Source organism: Varanus komodoensis, unplaced genomic scaffold, assembly GCF_004798865.1.
Source record: "Varanus komodoensis strain SLA01 unplaced genomic scaffold, ASM479886v1 scaffold22, whole genome shotgun sequence".
NCBI lineage: Eukaryota > Metazoa > Chordata > Lepidosauria > Squamata > Varanidae > Varanus > Varanus komodoensis.
This window is the reverse complement of record NW_025335606.1, coordinates 13585788-13605628: the sequence shown is the minus strand read 5'-3', so window position 1 is coordinate 13605628 and position 19841 is coordinate 13585788. Positions and strand designations below refer to the sequence as shown.

The 19841-nt window shown below is 41.5% G+C and overlaps 1 protein-coding gene across 4 annotated transcripts in view; it reads left to right on the top strand.

Moving 5' to 3' along the window:
* Positions 1 to 17375, top strand: part of MTMR12 (myotubularin related protein 12) — a 54787-nt gene extending 37412 nt beyond the window's left edge. For all 4 annotated transcript variants that reach the window (XM_044431190.1, XM_044431187.1, XM_044431188.1 and 1 more), the window contains 7 exons: positions 1226 to 1350; positions 4058 to 4136; positions 4398 to 4468; positions 11215 to 11387; positions 12005 to 12172; positions 12449 to 12610; positions 13810 to 17375. In XM_044431190.1, coding sequence (XP_044287125.1) covers positions 1226 to 1350; positions 4058 to 4136; positions 4398 to 4468; positions 11215 to 11387; positions 12005 to 12172; positions 12449 to 12610; positions 13810 to 14400 — 1369 coding nt within the window. In that variant the 3' untranslated portion in view covers positions 14401 to 17375. The remainder of the gene's footprint in view (positions 1 to 1225; positions 1351 to 4057; positions 4137 to 4397; positions 4469 to 11214; positions 11388 to 12004; positions 12173 to 12448; positions 12611 to 13809) is intronic.
* The last annotated feature ends 2466 nt before the right edge of the window (positions 17376 to 19841 follow it).

The window sequence follows — 19841 nt, the reverse complement described above, 5'->3', positions numbered from 1 at the left end:
GTGTGATGCGGTGGTCAAGAGGGCGAACGCCACCCTGGGTTGCATAGCCAGAAGTGTGGCTTCTAGATAAGAGAGGTATTACTACCACTCTATACAACTCTGGTGCACCTGCAACTGGAGTATTGTGCTCAGTTTTGGGCCCCTCATTACAGAAAGGATATAGCCAGGTTAGAGTCAGTGCAGTGTAGGGCCACAAGGTTGGTGGCCGGTTTGCAGGGGATGGGGTATGAGGCGAGACTGAGGGAACTGGGTCTCTTCAGCTTGGAGAAAAGGATACTCAGAGGGGATGTCACATGGAGATGGGAAGAGCCTGTTCTCCCCTGCAGAAGAAGGCAGGATGGGTTCCAACAGAGCAAAGCTCAGGGAGCCAAAGTTCCATTTAGATGCCAGGAAGCACTTCCTGACAGTTAGGACCCCGAGAGTGTGGAATGGGCTTCCACGAGAGGTCGTTGAGGCCCCATCGGTGCGGGTGTTCAAAGATAGGCTGGACATGCACATGGTGGGTATGTCGTGAGCGGAGCCGGCTGGTGCCGGAGGTCAGACTAGATGGCCTGGGAGATCCCTTCTGACTCGCTCTGTTTCTATGTTTCTAACATGTACTTAATGATCCTGTTGACTTCCTCTTTGGAAACATGAACTAGAGCAGTATCTAATTTTCTGAGCAGTTAGCAGAATCTGACTTTGTTAAGTAAAATAGCTAGAAAGTTGTTCATGTTTTAAAAGTTCAGATCTTTAGGATGCTACGTCACCTGTTGAAATGTACTTTGGAGGTGGTGATCTGAGTTCACAGGGCATTGCAGCAACACAGGCTGAACCCTGCTTATCCAGTTGAATCTCCAACAATAGTGTTTGAAAGCCATATTTCAGTGCATAAGTTGGTTTCTAGCCTAGAATTCAATTTAAAGTCATTAACACACTTAAACTGAAAACTATGTTTAACTGAAACTACACTTTGGTTGAGGCTGGATGTAATGACAACTCCTGGTTTAAGGAAGGAAGTTGATGCCTGGAATCTCTTCTGCCTGGAATCTTTTTCACCTGGAATATGTCCAAAAAGAGAAGGGAGTGTGGAGTGCTTGAGCATGATCATCTACGTAGTGCTAAACTACAGGTTTGTCTTGTATCCAAACTAGGCTGAGTACTGGATTGCAAATTTACCATCTTGAAGAAAACATAGTAGCTAATAATCCTTCAAAATCAAAAACTTTGTGTTCTGTTTGTTCAGAATGTATAAGACCATTGATAAGCCTCCTTATGAAGCCATGAAAATTGATGACCTTTCGAACAGTCTTCCATCTCTGCAAGAGATCCAAGTTGCATATATTAAATTTAAGCAGCTGTTTCTAATAGGTAGGTGAAAACTATATTGAGAGAATCATAGAAGAATATTTATAGACTTCCTAAAATGAGAAAAATATATATTTTTTTCAAGATAACCCCAACACTGGTGAAGAAGTACCCTCAAAGATTTTAAATTTGGAGCTAAGCTTTTATTTGCTCTTGATTCATGATGGAACTCCTTTAGAAAAATTAGCAAGTTGCAGATGCATGATGTGCATCATGTATCTTAAATCAGGGTTCAACATCTTTAATTTGGAGTGCTACATTGAGCATTGGGCTGAACTTGATGGCCTTATTGGCCCCTTCCAACTCGACTGCTTATAATTCTAGCTTTTTAGTAATAACAGCCATATCATGATGTTACTTTACAAAGGACTGGTACTCTGAGTCCCGTCCTTGTCCAATACCACTGCTCAGTGTGTTCTCACTGACTGGGTTCTCACAACACAGCAATTCACTGTGGGTAACTAGCTGTGGTGAGTTGTTATACTGTATGAATGTAGGGGACTAATTCCTTTATGGGTTGCAGGGAGCAGCTTATGGTTTGAATTACTGGCAAGAGCGGCAAAAACCCCTTGTCACTCTTCATGATTTTGTTTGTGCTGTTGCACTGATACCGATGTGGCACAGTGCAGCGAACATCACTGGTGTTTGCATTTAAAAAATGGCTCCCAAAATGTGTGCCGATGGCTTCATGATTTTTATTTTTTGTTGTTCTTTTGAAGGTATGCAAGTGTACACACTTGGCTGTCCAACATGTAGAATTTTGTCTGGGCAATGTCCTTGAAAGTTTCACTTAATTAAAGGGAGTAAAGTGCAGTTGGTAACATTGATGGATATTGTCAAGGTGAGACTGCATATAGGCTAATTTGGTCATAATTGCTAAGCTGTCAGTTGAAAATCATGAGTAGACATGAAAAATCTAGGTGCGCCAAAGAGCCTTGTGACAGTATCTCCCCAGCAGCAACTTGATCTTCTGGATTTCAAATGTTGACCATTTTTATTGCCTTCCACATTTTTGACACTTGCCTGGTTCTCCAGTCATTCCAGAAATGGAGAGATAGTAGCCATCTCAGTTTTTTAGGGCTCCTTTTAGGAGCACTTACTACTGCTGTTACTGCAGCTACCTGACAGTCAGGGAGCCTCTGTACAGTCTCACAGTGCCAATTTCCATCTCATTTATCAACAGCACTTTGCTTCTTTTGACCAGTGCAGCAAAGGGCCACTAGGATGGTGGCTGGTTTGCAGGGTAAGCCATATGAGGAGAGACTGAGGGAGCTGAGTCTTTTCAGCCTTGAGAGGAGGAAACTCAGAGGGGGGACCTCTTAGCAACATACAGGTATGTGAGGGGATACCACACAGAAGTGGGTCATGATCCTTTTTCCCCTGCAATGGAGGGCAGGATGCGTTCCAGTGGAGCAAAGCTCAGGGAACCAAGATTTAGGGTGGATGCCAAGAAGTACTTCCTGACAGTCAGGACCCCGAGGGTATGGAATGGGCTTCCACAGGAGGTGGTTGAAGCCCCATCGGTGAGGGTGTTTAAGGATAAGCTGGACATGCACATGGTAGGCATGTCATGAGCAGAGCTGTCTGGAGCCAGGGATCAAGACTAAATGGTCCTGGAGGCCCCTTCTGACTCACCCTATCTATCTATCTATCTATCTATCTATCTATCTATCTATCTATTATTTATTTATTGGACTTCTATGCCACCCCATTTGCCGAAGCCTTGGGGCGGCTCACAACCATAAATAAATAGAATTCAATAAAACAATATAAATTAACAATATAAATTAAGTCGCCCTGGCCAAAGAATAAAATAAATAATACTAACAATTAAAATAATGTTTGAATAAAAAGGTCTTCGCCTGGTGCCGAAAAACAAATAACGACGGCGCCAGGCGGACCTCTCTGGGGAGTGCATTCCATAGATTGGGCGCCACTGCAGAGAAAGCCCTCCTCCGAGTACTTACCCTCCTAATTTCCTTCACGGAGGGTTCCTGGAGAAGGGCCTCTCCCACTGATCTCAAGGGGCGGGTGGGCATATTTTTCTATGTTTCTGTGACTGAAACAAAGAAGGACATTGTCTAGGTGAAATTAACCTATATCAAACAATTGGAAGTGCATACCTGCATACATCTAAAATACTTTTTTTTTTAAATGACAAATGCAATTGCTCAATTTCCTGGGTTTGGAGGATAATTACCCCAACTATGCACTTTTGAGGCTCTGACCCACTCTTCCCCACCAAAGGGTGGAAAACAAAAAAAGTAACTGGAGACAGGAGGAAGAGGCAAGGATGCAGGAAGGTGGAAGACCACTTAGGAAGGAGGAACAAAACCCACTGTGAGCCTGATGGTTTTTTTGGGTGCATCAAGCCTGCCCACTGTGTAGCTTATTTGAAGAGGGGCTTTAGAGTCTCATGTGACCCCCACCCTTTTTTGGTGTGATTGCTCCTTGCTCAATTCTACCTGCAGTTAGTAGAACTTTTACTAAATAATACCTTTTGTCTGGCATTCTCTTCTTAGCCCTCTACTTTTTTGTCCAGAATTTATTATGCATCTTTCTGAATTGCACTTGCATTGATGACTTAATGTTCTACTTCATAATTTAGACAAGAGATACAAAAATACAGGTAGATGTAACTGAGACACAACAGTGCCTTTTGCTAAATTTTCTACTTCTTCCAGTAATAGAAAAATATTTTAATTTTCAGATAACAGTGGAGACTTCTGGGATACTGATGTAAAATGGTTTTCATTACTGGAGAGTACAAATTGGCTGGAAATCATAAGGTTGGTTAAATTCCAACTTATTAAACTGCATCTATAGGTTTACTTCTGAAAGACTATGCTACAGTAAACCAGCTAGTCCCTAAAATGCTACAGGACCTCTTTTAAATATGTGTCTACAGATTTTAATGTGAATTTAAATCTAAGAAATGATAGCTAGAGGCAGTTGTTCAAAGTCCTTTAATAATACCATTACTTCACTTCATACTTACATATCTTTACTTCAGGTGCTTATGGTAAAGCCTTTATTTTTCCGTATTATAGGAGGTGTCTGAGAAAAGCAGTAGAGGTTATTGAGTCACTAGAAGCACAGAATACAAATGTTCTCCTTATAGGTAAGTTGAGGGTTACATGGCTTTTTTTCTGTGTGCCTTCCACCCAGCTGTTTCTAAGTAGGTGAAGTAAAACAGTTATCAATTATGCATAAAAAAGGAAGGAAGTGATTTGTAAATTGCTTTTTAGAATTGTCCTGAAGTTGTATTTTAAAGTGGTTGTGTTCCAGTATAGATGTGCTGCTGTAACATTCTCGTTTATGGGTTACATTTGGCACATATCGACCTGGCTGTATGGAGGATTATTCAAAGAAGAAAGATTGAATAATCCAAGTCTTAACAGTTGAATTGGATGCTCCATTAATGCTTTAAATTGTACTCATAAATTTGCAGTACTTGAGTGTTACCCCATAGTATATTTGGAGCTCAGTCCAACCTAAGCAAAGCAGGTTGTTCCTTTGATTTTAGTGTTGGATACTTGCTGAAATCAGTAAAACAATTGTTTAACTTTGGGGGGGTACCCTGTGAAGTTAAAGGGGGTACCTTTGTGGTTTTCCATGTGAAGTTGCACTGTAGGTACTAGAACATTCATTTGCCATAACCTGCAGTTTATGGGCCCATGGTGACTCCTCTTGACTCTCCCCTTCCAAGAGAGAACAGCTCAAATCCTCCATGTGAGAAGGGACCAATATATTTACATATCAAATTGTTTTATTTAAACAGTTAGAACTGTGTGAACTATACAGAACCTGTCACTGAATATGAACACATATTTTAATACTTAAATTTCTACAGAATAGGAAGATTGCTGATTCTGCTGTTCCTTGTAGGAGAAACAGGATTTTCCTAACCAGAGTTCATGGGGATGTGCAATGAACCGTGAGGGGGTAGAGAATACATTTATCAACCTTTGCAGCATGAAGCAAAAGAAGCTTATGTTTTAGCAATCTATTTTTAGATGTTGCAGCAGTCAGTAGTTGGATCTTAGATTATTCGTTATTAAATACATACACCCCTGCTGTGTTTCATTAGATTGTATACATATTTCTTTCTAGTTGGCATTTGTGTAACTGAGAAAATAATTTGCTCTTTTCGCTGCTAAATCTCATTTAGAATGTTGTTGAATTTTTACCAATTGTTTTGATCACAAGTCACCTGAGTGGTGTTGAAGAGCTAGAAGGATGGGACTATACATTCTTAAATTGATTTTTGTAAGCTCTTTATGAAGATTACAACCTGCAGGCAAGAACTCTTCTTAATGTAAAGAGAAATTATGCAAAAAGGGTAGAAAGAGGAGAGGGAAAGAAGTCATTCTTAGATTCATAAATGTTTGATGGTCAGTTGAAATGGCCAATGAAGTAGATGATTCTAGGAGAGAAAAAGCCAGGTAGCAATTAGTCCAGGTTGAGAATTATCACTAAAAATTATGTGTGTGTGTGTGTGTGTGGATGTGGGGAATATAGGTTGAATATATATATTTGGGCCTGCACAGAGATCCCAGATTCGCCATACTTTGTCTCCATTCCTTTTACATCAGCCAGTAGATAATGGTTCTGAAGAGGCTATGTTAGAGAGTCCCCAGCAGAGCCATTAAATTCTTAACAATGCAAGCCTGTAGGATTCCCACTAGATTCTTCAAAGTTCAACCTAAGAGTGCCATTGAAATTAAGTACATTATTTTATTGACATTTGTATTCAGTTCCATAACACAACTTCTTTGGGCAGCTTCCAAGAAATACGAAAACAAATAACAAATCCTACCCCCACCCCATCACAACAACTCCACTATGAAAAAACAGGTATTTAAATAGACTAAATTAGTTATTAAAATATATTTATTTTTATTATTTATTTATTAAAACATTTTTATGCCGCCCCATTCGCTGAAGCCTCGGGGCGGCTTACAACAATAAATTACAATAAATATAAACATTAAAAATCCAAAAAATACAATATAAAATAAGCCGCCCTGGCCAGATAAGATCAAATAATACTAACAGTTAAAATGCCGCTTAAATAAAAAGGTCTTCGCCTGGCGCCAAAAAGCAAATAACGACGCCGCCAGGCAGACCTCTCTGGGGAGCGCATTCCATAACTTAGGCGCCACTGCAGAGAAAGCCCTCCTCCGAGTAGCCACCCTCCTAATTTCTTTCACAGAGGGTTCCCGGAGAAGGGCCTCTCCCGCTGATCTCAAGGGGAGGCTGAGCATATATGGATGTAAGCGCTCCTTCAGGTAACCAGGACCCAAGCCGTTTAGGGCTTTATAGGTCATTACCAACACCTTGAATTGGGCCCGGACTTCAATGGGAAGCCAGTGAAGCTGACGGAGAACTGGAGTCATGTGACCATAACGCCCAGTCCCCGTCAGCAGCCTGGCAGCTCTATTTTGAACCAACTGAAGTGTCCGGACTGTCTTCAAGGGTAGCCCCACGTAGAGCGCGTTACAGAAGTCAAGGCGGGAAGTCACCCGTGCATGTGTCACTGTCGCCAGGCAGTCGTACTCCAGGTAGGGGCGCAGCTGATGAATCAGCCGAAGCTGGAGGAAAGTGCTCCTTGCCGCTGCTGTTACGTGAGCTTCCAGTGAAAGCTCTGGGTCGAGGAGCACTCCCAGGCTGCGGACCTTGTCCCTAGGAGAGAGTGCAACCCCGTTCAGGACAAGGTTCAATTCACCCTCTCCGTAGCCCGATCCGCCAACCAACAGGACCTCCGTCTTGTCTGGATTGAGCTTCAGTTTATTGGCCCTCATCCAGCCCATTACCTTGGCCAGGCACCGGTTCAGTACAGCCACTGCCTCACCTGGATTGGTGGAAAACGAGAGGTAGAGCTGGGTATCATCAGCATACTGATGATTCCGCAGCCCACACCTCCTGATGACCTCTCCCAGCGGTTTCATGTAGATGTTAAACAGCAAAGGGGACAAAATGGACCCCTGCAGTACTCCATGGCATAACTGCCATGGCGCAGAGCCATAGTCCCCCAGCACCACCTTCTGGAACTGGCTGTTGAGATAGGAGCGGAACCACTGCAAAGCAGTGCCTCCAACCCCCAATCCCGCAAGCCTATCCAGAAGGATACCATGGTCGATGGTATCGAAAGCCGCTGAGAGGTCCAGGAGAACCAACAGGGATGCACTCCCCCTGTCCTTCTCCCTGCATAGGTCATCGTACAGGGCGACCAAGGCAGATTCAGTACCGTACCCGGGTCTGAAGCCGGACTGCAATGGGTCCAGATAATCAGTTTCATCCAAGAGTGCTTGGAGTTGTCCCGCCACCACTCGCTCTAACACCTTGCCCAGAAACGGGATGTTGGCCACAGGTCTATAGTTAGTGGCCATCTCTGGATCCAGTGACGCCTTCTTCAGGACCGGTCGGACTACCGCCTCCTTTAAAGGGGCCGGCACCCGACCCTCCCTCAGAGAAGCGTTAACCACTTCCAAGATCCAGATCCCAATCCCGTGCTTGGAATTCTTTATTAACCAAGACGGGCAAGGGTCCAATAGGCAAGTGGTGGGACGTACTCGTCCAAGCACCTTGTCCACATCATCGGGCCGCAATAACTGAAATTCATCCAATAATTCTGGACCAGACGGCAGCATTGGCGTCTCCCCAGAAACCTCTGAATCAATAGTGGAATCCAGCTCGTGACGAATCTGAGTGATTTTCTCCCTGAAATGCCTGGCAAAGTCGTCACAGCGGGCCTTTGAGGGTGTAACCAGGTCTTCTTTCCGACCTGGATTAACCAGGCCATGCACCACTCGAAAAAGCTCCGCTGGACGGCATTGTGAGGAGGCAATGGAAGCGGAAAAAAAACTCTTTTTTGCCGCCCTCACTGCCACAGCATAGGCCCAATAGTGGGCTCTCAAGTGTGTTTGGTCAGATTCATCTCGTGATTTCCTCCACCTACGCTCTAGCCGTCTCCCAACCTGCTTCATCGCCCTCAATTCAGGAGTGTACCAAGGGGAAGAGCGGGCTCTGCCTGGTGGGAGAGGACGCTTAGGAGCGATCGTGTCAACAGCCCTGGTCATCTCCCCATTCCATAGTTCGACCAGAGCCTCGACAGGAGCACCCGACTTGTCAGCTGGAAACTGACCTATTAGGGCCTTAAAACCTAAAACCAGGATTTTAAATTGCATCCAGAAACAGACTAGGTGCTGAGGTAGCTGAAAGAGAACAGGTATAATAAGTTCAAATAACCTAGTCCTGGTTAATCTTGCATCCCTATTCTGGACTCAGCAGTGGCTTCTAACTCATTTTTAAAGGCAGCTACACTGCTCAATAACACATTGCAGTAGTCTAAATTGAAGGTTTACTAAAGCAAGGACAAACTGTTTCCATCCAGGTAAGGTTGCAGCTGGCATAGCAGCCAAAACTGGTAAAGGGTGTTTTGATGTACAGAGGTCCATTGAGCCTCTAACAGTTCTAGGTCAATAAGTTAAACCAGACTGCAAACCTGATCCTTTTGGGGGAATGCAGCCCCCAGCTAGAACAGGCTCAGTGCCACTCACCCACCTAGATGAACCACTGATGAACAAGGCCTCTGTCTCATCTGGGTTGAATGTGGTTGTTTGCTCTCATCCGTTGCCTGTTTCAGGACAGCAACAGCCTCTTCCTCATTTGACGAAAGAGGCGACTTTTCAGACCAAAGCTCCAAGATCTTTCTCAGCAATTCCATGTAGATGTTAAATTGCACAGGAGAAAGTATGGAACCCTGCGGAACTCCATAGCATGGCCTTGAAAGATAATCAGTAGTGGTTTCCTAGTACCACCTTCTAGAAATAGCATGCCAGTTAAGAGCAAAACTGCCAGTGGTGCTTCCAAACTCAATCCAGAGAGCCATCTAAAGAGACGCATACTTTAGTTGATTGGATCAGAAGCCATGGAGAAAGCCAGGAAAATTCATAAGGCTGCTCTTCTACTGTCTTTTTCTCAACAAAGGTCATCCCACAGGTCAACCAAGAAATAGACTGTCATCAAACAAATCCTGAAAACAGGTTGAATTAAATCTGGATATTCTTTACTGACTGCCACCTTTGAGTACCTTGCCCAGGAAGGACATGTTGGCTGACTTTTAACCCTCATAGACCAGTGGCTAAGTCCAGGCTAGGTTTCTTCAGGACCAGTGGAAAGAGGGATCTTTTAAGAAGGAGCTAGAAGTATTTTCTAACTAAACACAGAATATTGTAGTGTAAATTGCACTAATTCCAACTGCTCATATTCTTAGGATTCAAAGAACTTGCATGCACAAAAAAACAAACCAATCAGATTGTGTTTTCCTGTGTCTCAGAAACAGTTTGCCTTGTGGCTAAACTGGTTGCATGGTTCTCTATGTCCAGATCAAAATATTCTGTTAACTCCATGTCTCTTTAGTCAATCTCTTCCACTGAGATGCCTACTTGCAGAAAATGAATAAGGAAAAGTTTGCTGCTGCTTTGGCAATTTGATCAGAAGTTCACTTAATCTACTCTACAAGTAATACTTGAGGAAATTAATGCTTGAGAGACACTTCCTGGTTTCCTGCCTTAGTTTCCTTACTTTTCATCTGCCTTGGTTCCTCTAACTTCATATACAGAATGTGGATGGTGGTGATAAGCATGTCATGCTCTAATCCTATTTCTTTGGACCATCTATAGAAGAGATAACTAGACCCCCTTTCACTGCATTTGTTTTTCATTTCTAGATTCAGAAGGAAATGTGCTAAGCTCCTCACTGTAGCTGAATCTGTAGACCTTTGTTAGCCTTATACATGGTGATGGCCCCTTCACTAAGGCACACCAAGTAACTGCCTTTCGTTCTGAAATGTTGCCTTAGTTGGAGGAACCATTTAACATGTGACTTTTGCTAGGCACCTGAATCTTCCATCTATCTCATCTCCTTGTTTTCCTTTCAGTGAAGACCCTGTCTTCTGCTGTCACATTTTCTCCACCTGTGAGTAGTCCTGTTGGCTAGCCTACAGATGGGTAGATTAGAGAGACTGGTATTTAGCATGACTGTTGCTGTTCTGTTACCTTGTTGCTCAGAAGGCTTAAAGCTGACATAATGATTGCTGTCTCTGATGTGCTTGGATACGCTATTAGTTTTAGGGCCCTAAAACCTTCCTGGAGTTTCTGTATTTCAGAGGTGAGCAACTTGTGGCCCTCCAGATGTTCATGCCTACAACTCCCATCAGCACTTTAAGGCATAGCCAGTGGTGAGGAGTTATGGGAGTTATAATCCTCTACAGATTTGGCTTACAAGTTGTCTATCCTGCCATATTTGGTTCTTCCATGCAACTGTGTTTGTGTCACATAGTGAACTATATGTTATATGGGTTATCCCACCTTGTGCGTATTGCTATCTGTAATGTTAATGTAGTATGCAGTCCTCTTGTGTGCAGTGATTGCCTTGACCACACTGACATATTGCTTTTGTTCACGCTGCTGATGGAATTGCACTTCTCATTTGCCTAATAATAGGGCAGGGAAAACAACTAAAAAAGCAAGAGAATTACCAAAAAATGTAATTGTGCAAAAGTACTCTATATTTCTGGGTAAACAATGTTTTGGTCACTACTGTGGATCTTGTATCAGCACTAAATCATAGTCTTTTTTCAGTTTGTGAAAAGATCTCTGAATAGAAAGGTGGGAAGTTAAGGATATTCAGTAAACTCTTCATGGGTGCTGAAGTAGCTAATACCTTATTGTAGACATCAAGGTTTTTCTAAGAAAGGGACTGTTAATAAACAACAGTGTGTTTCCCAAATGTACTCAGTTCAAGCATCCATAAAATTATTTATTGTGTCTCAAATTCTTCACTTTCTCTGTCTTTCTTTAGAGGAAAATGCTTCTGATCTATGTTGTGTGATTACTTCTCTGGTTCAAGTTATGATGGATTCATACTGCAGAACAAAATTGGGATTTCAAAGCCTTATTCAGAAAGAATGGGTTATGGGAGGACATGCTTTCTTGGAGCGATGTAACCATTTGCGGCAAAGTGATAAAGAGGAGGTATAACAATCTAATGATGAAATAAATTCTGCATGTGTTTGGAGCAATAATATACCAAGTGTACTAAAGAGGAAACTAGCAAACACTAATCCCCAAGTTTTTGACTTCTTTTGATTATTAAATAATCAGATTTTTTAAAAATACTACCAATGTTCAGGACTCTGTATAAACTAGTGTGCAGAACCATACTTTCCAATGTACATGTTCATTGGCATTCAAGACTTTCTGATCATAAGGTATTTCTAGTAAAATAGCCTAATCCAAGGTAAAATATACATCAAAACACAATAAATCAAGCACTAGTATAATGACAGAAGTATCACAAGTTCATTGTATGTGATTAAAATATAGGGCAAAAGCTTGCCTGAATAATAGGATTTTGAAATCCCATTTAAAAATGGGAAAATAATGCAAGAACAACCTCTCCTGGGAAGTTCTTCCATAATTTGGGTGCTGAAACTGAAAATACTCCTATCCCACCTATTATACCTCTAATGAGAGGCCTTTGAGAGAGGGACACAATATGCATATCTTGTTAAATTATGTCTTGATAAATGTAAGAAACTATTAAGTGGTATGTCAAATAATTTCTAGACTACTTTACTCTTTTTTTTTAGGCACCAGTTTTTTTATTCTTCTTGGATTGTGTATGGCAATTGGTTCAACAATATCCAGCAGCATTTGAGTTTACAGAGACTTATCTAACTGTCCTGTCAGATAGTCTTTACATACCTATATTTAGCACCTTTTTCTTCAATTCTCCACATCAGAGAGAGATGGCCATGGTAAGAGAACAGTTCAAGTTGTGGGGCCTTACAGAAATATTTGTGTACTGCTTGAATCTTTATTTTTATTGTGAATTTCATAAAAGAAAACTAAAAATCAGTTTGTATTATGTTCATTTTATAGAAGTTGACATCTAAGGTTATGTAGTCTAGAGATTTTGTTAGGCAATTCAAAATCTCTGAAGTAAAGAGGTTCTATGCAATAAGGTATGAAGTACCATGTATTAGACAAATCATATTTCTAGATTCTAATTTTAGCCTGTTTTTCTTTGACAGTATGGGGGAAGCCTTGATACACAAGGCAGCAAACTTAGTTTTCTTTCAGTTTGGGATTGGTCTGTGCAGTTTGAACCTGATGCGCAAGCTTTGCTTAGCAATCCTCTTTATGCGGAAAAGCCAAAACTAGATAAAAATCAAAGGAAAACAACACGATTCAAGGTAAGATGTTCAACTCTGAAAGCTCTAAACTATTTTTCTGCCTTTATATAATCACTGAATTTGTAGTAAAGATAGTGGTTGACAGTTAAGTCCCATCCACTGTTTAGTTAAACTGGAATATGCAGATTTAAACAACTGTAGTTTTATCAGAGAGTCAAGAGAAAACCTGAAGTTTAAAACTTCATATATTTTTGCATGGGCATCAGCATACTAATTAATGCATACAGTTGCAGTCTTGGGACCCCTGAGCCAGAGGACATATTAAACTTGACACCAGTGTTATACTTTGGTGGTATTTTTGATGTAGTGAAATGGTCATATTTCATATCATGTCCATGGTGAGTATTTCATTTGCATGCTTCTTTAAACCTTTATAAGTTAAAGAAATGAATTATACCTTTAATTTATACCTTTTCATAGCAAAGTAAATTTGTATTATCTGTTTTTTTTAATTGGATAGCACACTTTGGATTAATTTTGACATACCGTTCCCTCAATTCTAAGTGCAAACAATTCTTTGACGAGTCACCCTAAGATGTATGTGTCCTCAAAATAATGTTTTGCCATATGGAATCGCTGTAGAATGCGTAATCTTAGGCAGATCAAATGATTGTTGGAAGCATGTGATGAAGTATGTAGTTCTTAACTGGAGCTATATCTGCTTTTTTTGATCCTCACTAGAAGCCTAGTAATTTATTTTAATCACATATTTTGTTTTAGAAATACAAGATAACCAATCAATTTAATATTAAAGCATGCCTGACTAGCATGCATTTTAAATATGTAACCATTGAATTGCAGAGATTTGACTGGATGTCTTTACTAGTTATTGAAGTAAAAAGCTTATTTTGGTGGGGGTAGAATGTTAGATCTAGTGTCCCATTTATGCTACTATCACTTGACTAATGGAAATTGACGTTCTGCTGTAAAATGGTAAAGCACTATACAAATAGAGGTGCCTGATACAATGAAGCATTAGGTTTTCAATATATAAAAATATATAGAAATGAAGTGGTGGTCTTCTTGAAATTAATAAGATGAGTAACGTTTGCGCTGTCTGTATAACTGCCTTGTGTCCTGTGAAAACCCCCTTTGTGTTTTGGGTCTCTTAGACCTTAGAAATTGAGCTAAAATTGTGTTAAGGACCATTTCAATTATGTTTTAAGTTTATTAAACTATTTTCCATTCCCTCTTTAAAGCATCAGCGACAGCTTTCTTTGCCACTAACACAAAGCAAGCCTCCTCCAAAAAAAGGCTTTTTTAAAGAAGAAACTGATCAGTTAATTAAAAACCTTCTGGGCAAAAGGATCAGCAGGCTGATAACGTCTTCTGATGAACTTCAGAATAATTCTAGAGAGTTCTATGATAGTTGGCACAATAAACCTGCCGATCTCCATGGACTGCTTTTGCCACGCCTAGAAGGACCAGAAATCAAAGTGTGGGCACAGAGGTATTTACGATGGATCCCTGAAGCTCAACTTCCAGGTGGTGGCACAGTTGCTACTGCAACAAAAATCTTAGATATGATGGAGAATGTGCGGAGCTTGCAAAAGAAAATAGATGAAAAGCAAAGTCAGATTGTATCTGATGACAATGCAGCAACATCTCCCTTCCAGAGGAATCCTGCTCGCTTATCATCCTTATTTCCATTTGCTATGCATCAAAGACATTCCCTCAAACCAATATTACCTACCAGCACTTGGAAAGACTTGGAAGGTGAGGAAGACTTGGCCAGGAGAGATGATGAGTATGTGGATTTAAGTGTAGACTGTGACACTTCTCAATTGTAGAAATGAACGTACTGGCACACTTCTGTCGAAATGCCTGCATAAAAGTGGCTTCCTAGCAGTAGGCTTTTTCTTTTCACTCTGTTTTGACTAGAACTAACCATGAAAGCCATTAGCACAGGAAGGTCGCACCTGAACACTTAATACATTGTTCAGATGAGTTTTTAATCTTTTACCCCCATGCCTTTGCTTATATAGCTGTCATCTGTAGAGCCCTATTGAAAAATAAGGTAAACCAATGCATTATGTCTGGATTTTCCTCCTGAAGAAATGGAGCAGTGGTTGCAGATTGCCGTAGGGCCCTCAATGACTGCTTTGGAGTTTCAGGATAGATTGGATAAAATGGGAGGTTGCACTGGGAGCTGCAGATAGAATTTAAACATTGCCTTTGCCCCTTCCTCCACTTGAAGGCTCTAGATCCAGCCTCAAAAATATAAGATCATGGAAAAAAATTAAGATATTAGGGATTTTCACAGAAAGTATACAAGCATGCTTGTTCAAGCATAAAGGTTGATGTTCTCAGAAATATCCATCACTATTTGAAAATGGCCTAGACTTGGATATAATTGTGTGTTAAAATGTATAGAAAAAGTTGCACTATTTGTGAAACACAGCTTTCTAAGTCAGATACAATTTTTGAAGAGCCTCAAACCTGCCATGTTCATGTTCATTTTTTTCTTTTTAAAATCAAAATGGAGAAATATATATGTATCAGATATCCTACTTGTTATCCATCCTCTGCAAAATGATAAGTCATAGTGGTATCATAGTGCATTTGCCTGTGTTAAGTTCTTTGTATTGATAATCAAAAGTCACAATTTCTTCTCTGCCTCACCAATCTGTTTCCATTCTGTGTACTTTGCTGTCTTGGTGTGTGAATTCCTGGTTACATACTGTCAAATACAAGAAGAGGCAGAATTTAAAGAAGTTAATAAGTTAAAGTAGTTCTTCCATATAGTATAAGTTGCTCATATGGACCTTCTTCATTAATGCCAGTAATTTGCACTGAGTTTTAAATCCTGTTAGGAAGAGCAACTAAAGAGCTGTATTCAGCTGTGAAACTGGATTTGTTATCTAGTACTTTTGTCTGTGTGTGTGCGTGTTTGTTTATAAAAATGGTGTTAAAGCTAACTATGAATGTAAAAAGTTTGAGCATTGGAATTGGGTTGCTGGATATTGACATGACAGTACCTCAGCCATATAAAGCCATATGGAAAATGCCTATTAAATTTTATCAGCCTGTTCTAAACAGATAGTTCAACTTTGAAAATAAACTTTGAGAAATCAAGAGGATGATGCATGAACATACAAACAGCCAGAAGTTGTGCTCAAATTAGAACTAACAGGTCCTTCTTTCTGGAGGGATGGATGTTAACTGAAACAGTATATAAGTGATGGTTGAAGTACCCCCCCTGCCCCATGAGTCTGGGCATAATTAAGCATTGCCTTAGATTAGATTCATGTGTACAGCAAGCTAAGATTATTATCCCAGCACAATTTTTTAAAGGGTAACAAGTTGGTATAGATGAATGCCAAATAAAAACCTCTGAAGTCCATGTTGCCTTATGAATCTTGTTGCTGTGAGCTCCTTGGGCTTTCAGTATTTTTGAAACACAGTACTTGTATATGAGCCTTTTGAAAGCTAGCATTGCACACTTTTTTCTCTGCAAATGTCTTCAGCATTTCTGTAAGTTTCTTGACAGTTCAGACATTTTATAGCTCCTTGAATTAGGATTTAAATTCACTTAAACACTAATGTTTCATAGCCTTTTTTAAAACATTGTTTAAGAAAACAGTTGTAAATATATTGATTATGAAAATGTATTTATATTTAAGCTGTTAAGTATTGTATATTTCTAGGAAACTCACAAATGGATATATGGAGGGATTTTTATGGTAAATTATGGAATTGCTCCACTCTTACAAGAATGGGCATGGTATTGAGATGATTATCAGAATGCAGCACTATCTGAATGGAAATATGTTAATTTACTGTACTGATTTTTTTCAGGTATTCTATTTAAGCCTCCAAGTTTTTACACTGAATAACAAGCTAAGCTTTAAAAACACTTAATGAAAATCTTCCTGTTAACTCTTAATATACTATTTGGGCAAATGCATTTGTTAATAAAGTGTAATTTTACTATTTTTAACTTGGAAAATCATCTTTGAATCAAAATAGTTGAAAGTTTTGTGCTTCTTGCTTGTTCTTGTTGTTCATATTATTTCACAATAATGAAACAGGAATGCATCTTCAGAGGGGACCTCTGAAGATGCCATTGGCTAAATCAGGGGGGCTGTCCTTGAAGACTGTTCAGAAGCTGCAGCTTCTGCAAAATACAGCAGCCAGACTAATTACAAGGATCAAATGGTTTGACCATATGACACCAATTCTGGCCTGCTTGCCCTGGCTGCCTGTATGCTTCTGAGCCCAATTCAAGGTGCTGGTTTTACGCTATATAGTCCTGTATGCCTTGGGACCACAAAACCTGATGGAACACCTTTCCCAACCGCCATCTACCCAAACATTGTGATGGAACTTTGCAGCTTGGCTCTGACTCCCACCTCTGAAGGAGGTTTGATTAGTGGCAAAAAGAAGGACCTTTTCTAGTGGTGGCCACCCTATTAGGGAATGAGCTATCCATTGAGGACTGCTTAATGCCAGGTTAAGACTGTCCACTACCTCAGAGCACTTTATTTACTGCAGCTTTGTTAGCTGCATAATCAGATTCCAAGATTTATTTAAGTTATCATTTAAATTTGGGTTTAAACTCTGTATAGCAACCTTTTGTTTTAATAATGTGCTGTATTTTGGATTATATTTTTGATGGATTGTTGTAAAGTGCTCAGAGAGCTTCAGCTACTAGGCAGTATAAATAAATGGCAACCTGGAAATATGACTAATCTTAACTATCCTGCAATTCAGAAAGCCAAATCATAAGCCATAATTGGACAAAATAAACAAAAACTATTGATACATTTGGGTGCCGGCGGACAACTTTGTGAACACCTTGGACTGATAGAAAGATGAATCAGCGGGTCCTAGATCAAATCAAGCCAGAACTTGCTCTGAAAACAAAAATGACAACAAGGCTGCTGTAGTTTGGGCACATCATGAGAAAGCAAGACTCGCTGAGAAGACAAGAATGCTTGGGAAAGTCAAAGGAAAAAGACAAAAAGGAAGACAAACTATGAAATTGATTTATTTCATGAAGGAAGCTACAGTCCTGAGTTTTCAACAACTGAGCAGGGCTGTCAGGGGCAGGATATTTTGAAGGACATTCATTCATGGGGTAGTCAGAGGCACATAACAATGGATAAAAATCGCTCAGATTCGTCACGAGCTGGACACCACTATTGATTCAGAGGTTTCAAAGGAGACACCAATGCTGCCGTCTGGTCCAGATTTATTGGATGAATTTCAGTTATTGCGGCCCGATGATGTGGACAAGGTGCTTGGGCGAGTACGTCCAACCACTTGCCTTTTGGACCCTTGCCCGTCTTGGTTAATAAATGATTCCAAGCACGGGATTGGAACCTGGATCTTGGAAGTGGTTAACGCTTCTCTGAGGGAGGGTCGGGTGCCGGCCCCTTTGAAGGAGGCGGTAGTCCGACCGGTCCTGAAGAAGGCGTCACTGGATCCAGAGATGGCCACTAATTATAGACCAGTGGCCAACATCCCGTTTCTGGGCAAGGTGTTAGAACGAGTGGTGGCGGGACAACTCCAAGCACTCTTGGATGAAACTGATTATCTGGACCCATTGCAGTCCGGCTTCAGACCCGGGTACGGTACTGAATCTGCCTTGGTCGCCCTGTATGATGACCTGTGCAGGGAGAAGGACAGGGGGAGTGCGTCCCTGTTGGTTCTGCTGGACCTCTCAGCAGCTTTCGATACCATCGACCATGGTATCCTTCTGGATAAGCTTGCGGGATTGGGGGTTGGAGGCACTCCTTTGCAGTGGTTCCGCTCCTATCTCAATGGCCGGTTCCAGAAGGTGGTGCTGGGGGACTATGGCTCTGCGCCATGGCAGCTATGCCATGGAGTACCGCAGGGGTCCATTTTGTCCCCTTTGCTGTTCAACATATACATGAAACCGCTGGGAGAGGTCATCAGGAGGTGTGGGCTGCGGAACCATCAGTACGCTGATGATACCCAGCTCTACCTCTCATTTTCCACCAATCCAGGTGAGGCAGTGGCTGTGCTGAACCGGTGCCTGGCCGAGGTAATGGGCTGGATGAGGGCCAATAAACTGAAGCTCAATCCAGACAAGACGGAGGTCCTGTTGGTTGGTGGATCGGGCTTCGGAGAGGGTGAATTGAACCTTGTCCTGAATGGGGTTGCACTCCCTCTTAGGGACAAGGTCCGCAGCTTGGGAGTGCTCCTCGACCCAGAGCTTTCACTGGAAGCTCAGGTAACAGCAGTGGCGAGGAGTGCTTTCCTCCAGCTTCGGCTAATTCATCAGCTGCGCCCCTATCTGGAGAATGACTGCCTTGCGACAGTGACACATGCGTTGGTGACTTCCCGTTTGGACTTCTGCAACGCGCTCTACGTGGGGCTACCCTTGAAGACGGTCCGGATACTTCAATTGGTCCAAAATAGAGCTGCCAGGCTGCTGACGGGGACTGGACGTTATGTTCACATGACTCCAGTTCTCCGTCAGCTTCACTGGCTTCCCATTGAAGTCCGGGCCCAATTCAAGGTGTTGGTTATGACCTATAAAGCCCTAAACGGCTTGGGTCCTGGTTACCTGAAGGAGCGCTTACATCCTTATATGCCCAGCCGCCCCCTGAGATCGGCGGGAGAGGCCCTTCTCCGGGAGCCCTCCATGGAAGAAGTTAGGAGGGTGGTTACTCGGAGGAGGGCTTTCTCAGCGGTGGCGCCTAAGTTATGGAATGCGCTCCCCAGAGAGGTCCGCCTGGCGCCGTCGTTATTTGTTTTTCGGCGCCAGGCGAAGACCTTTTTATTTAAGCAGTATTTTAAATGTTAATATTATTGAATTTTATTTGGCCAGGGCGGCTTGTTTTATAGTGTATATTTGTATTTTATTGTATATATTTTAAAATGTTATTTTAAATTTTTTGTTGTAAGCCGCCCCGAGGCTTCGGCGAATGGGGCGGCATAAAAATGTTTTAATAAAAATAAATAAAAATAATAAAATAAAAATTAAAGTTAATTAGTCTGGTGGGTTCAGACTATCAAATGCAGTCTGAGAGAACTAGACCTTAGTTACTGACAGTTGGTTACAGAACCACTGCTGACTGGTTACTAACAAGGTTAGAATGGTGCTGGTGTTCCCTTTCCTGGTCTTTCTGAGATTACTCAGGACTCCTCTGTTCTGCCTCTCCCTCTTCACAATTGTCTCAGTCTGTCTTCTAGATCTCTGTCCCCTATCTTTCTCCTTGCAGTCTCCTCTGTGTCCACAGTTCTGACAGAGCTGTCCAGG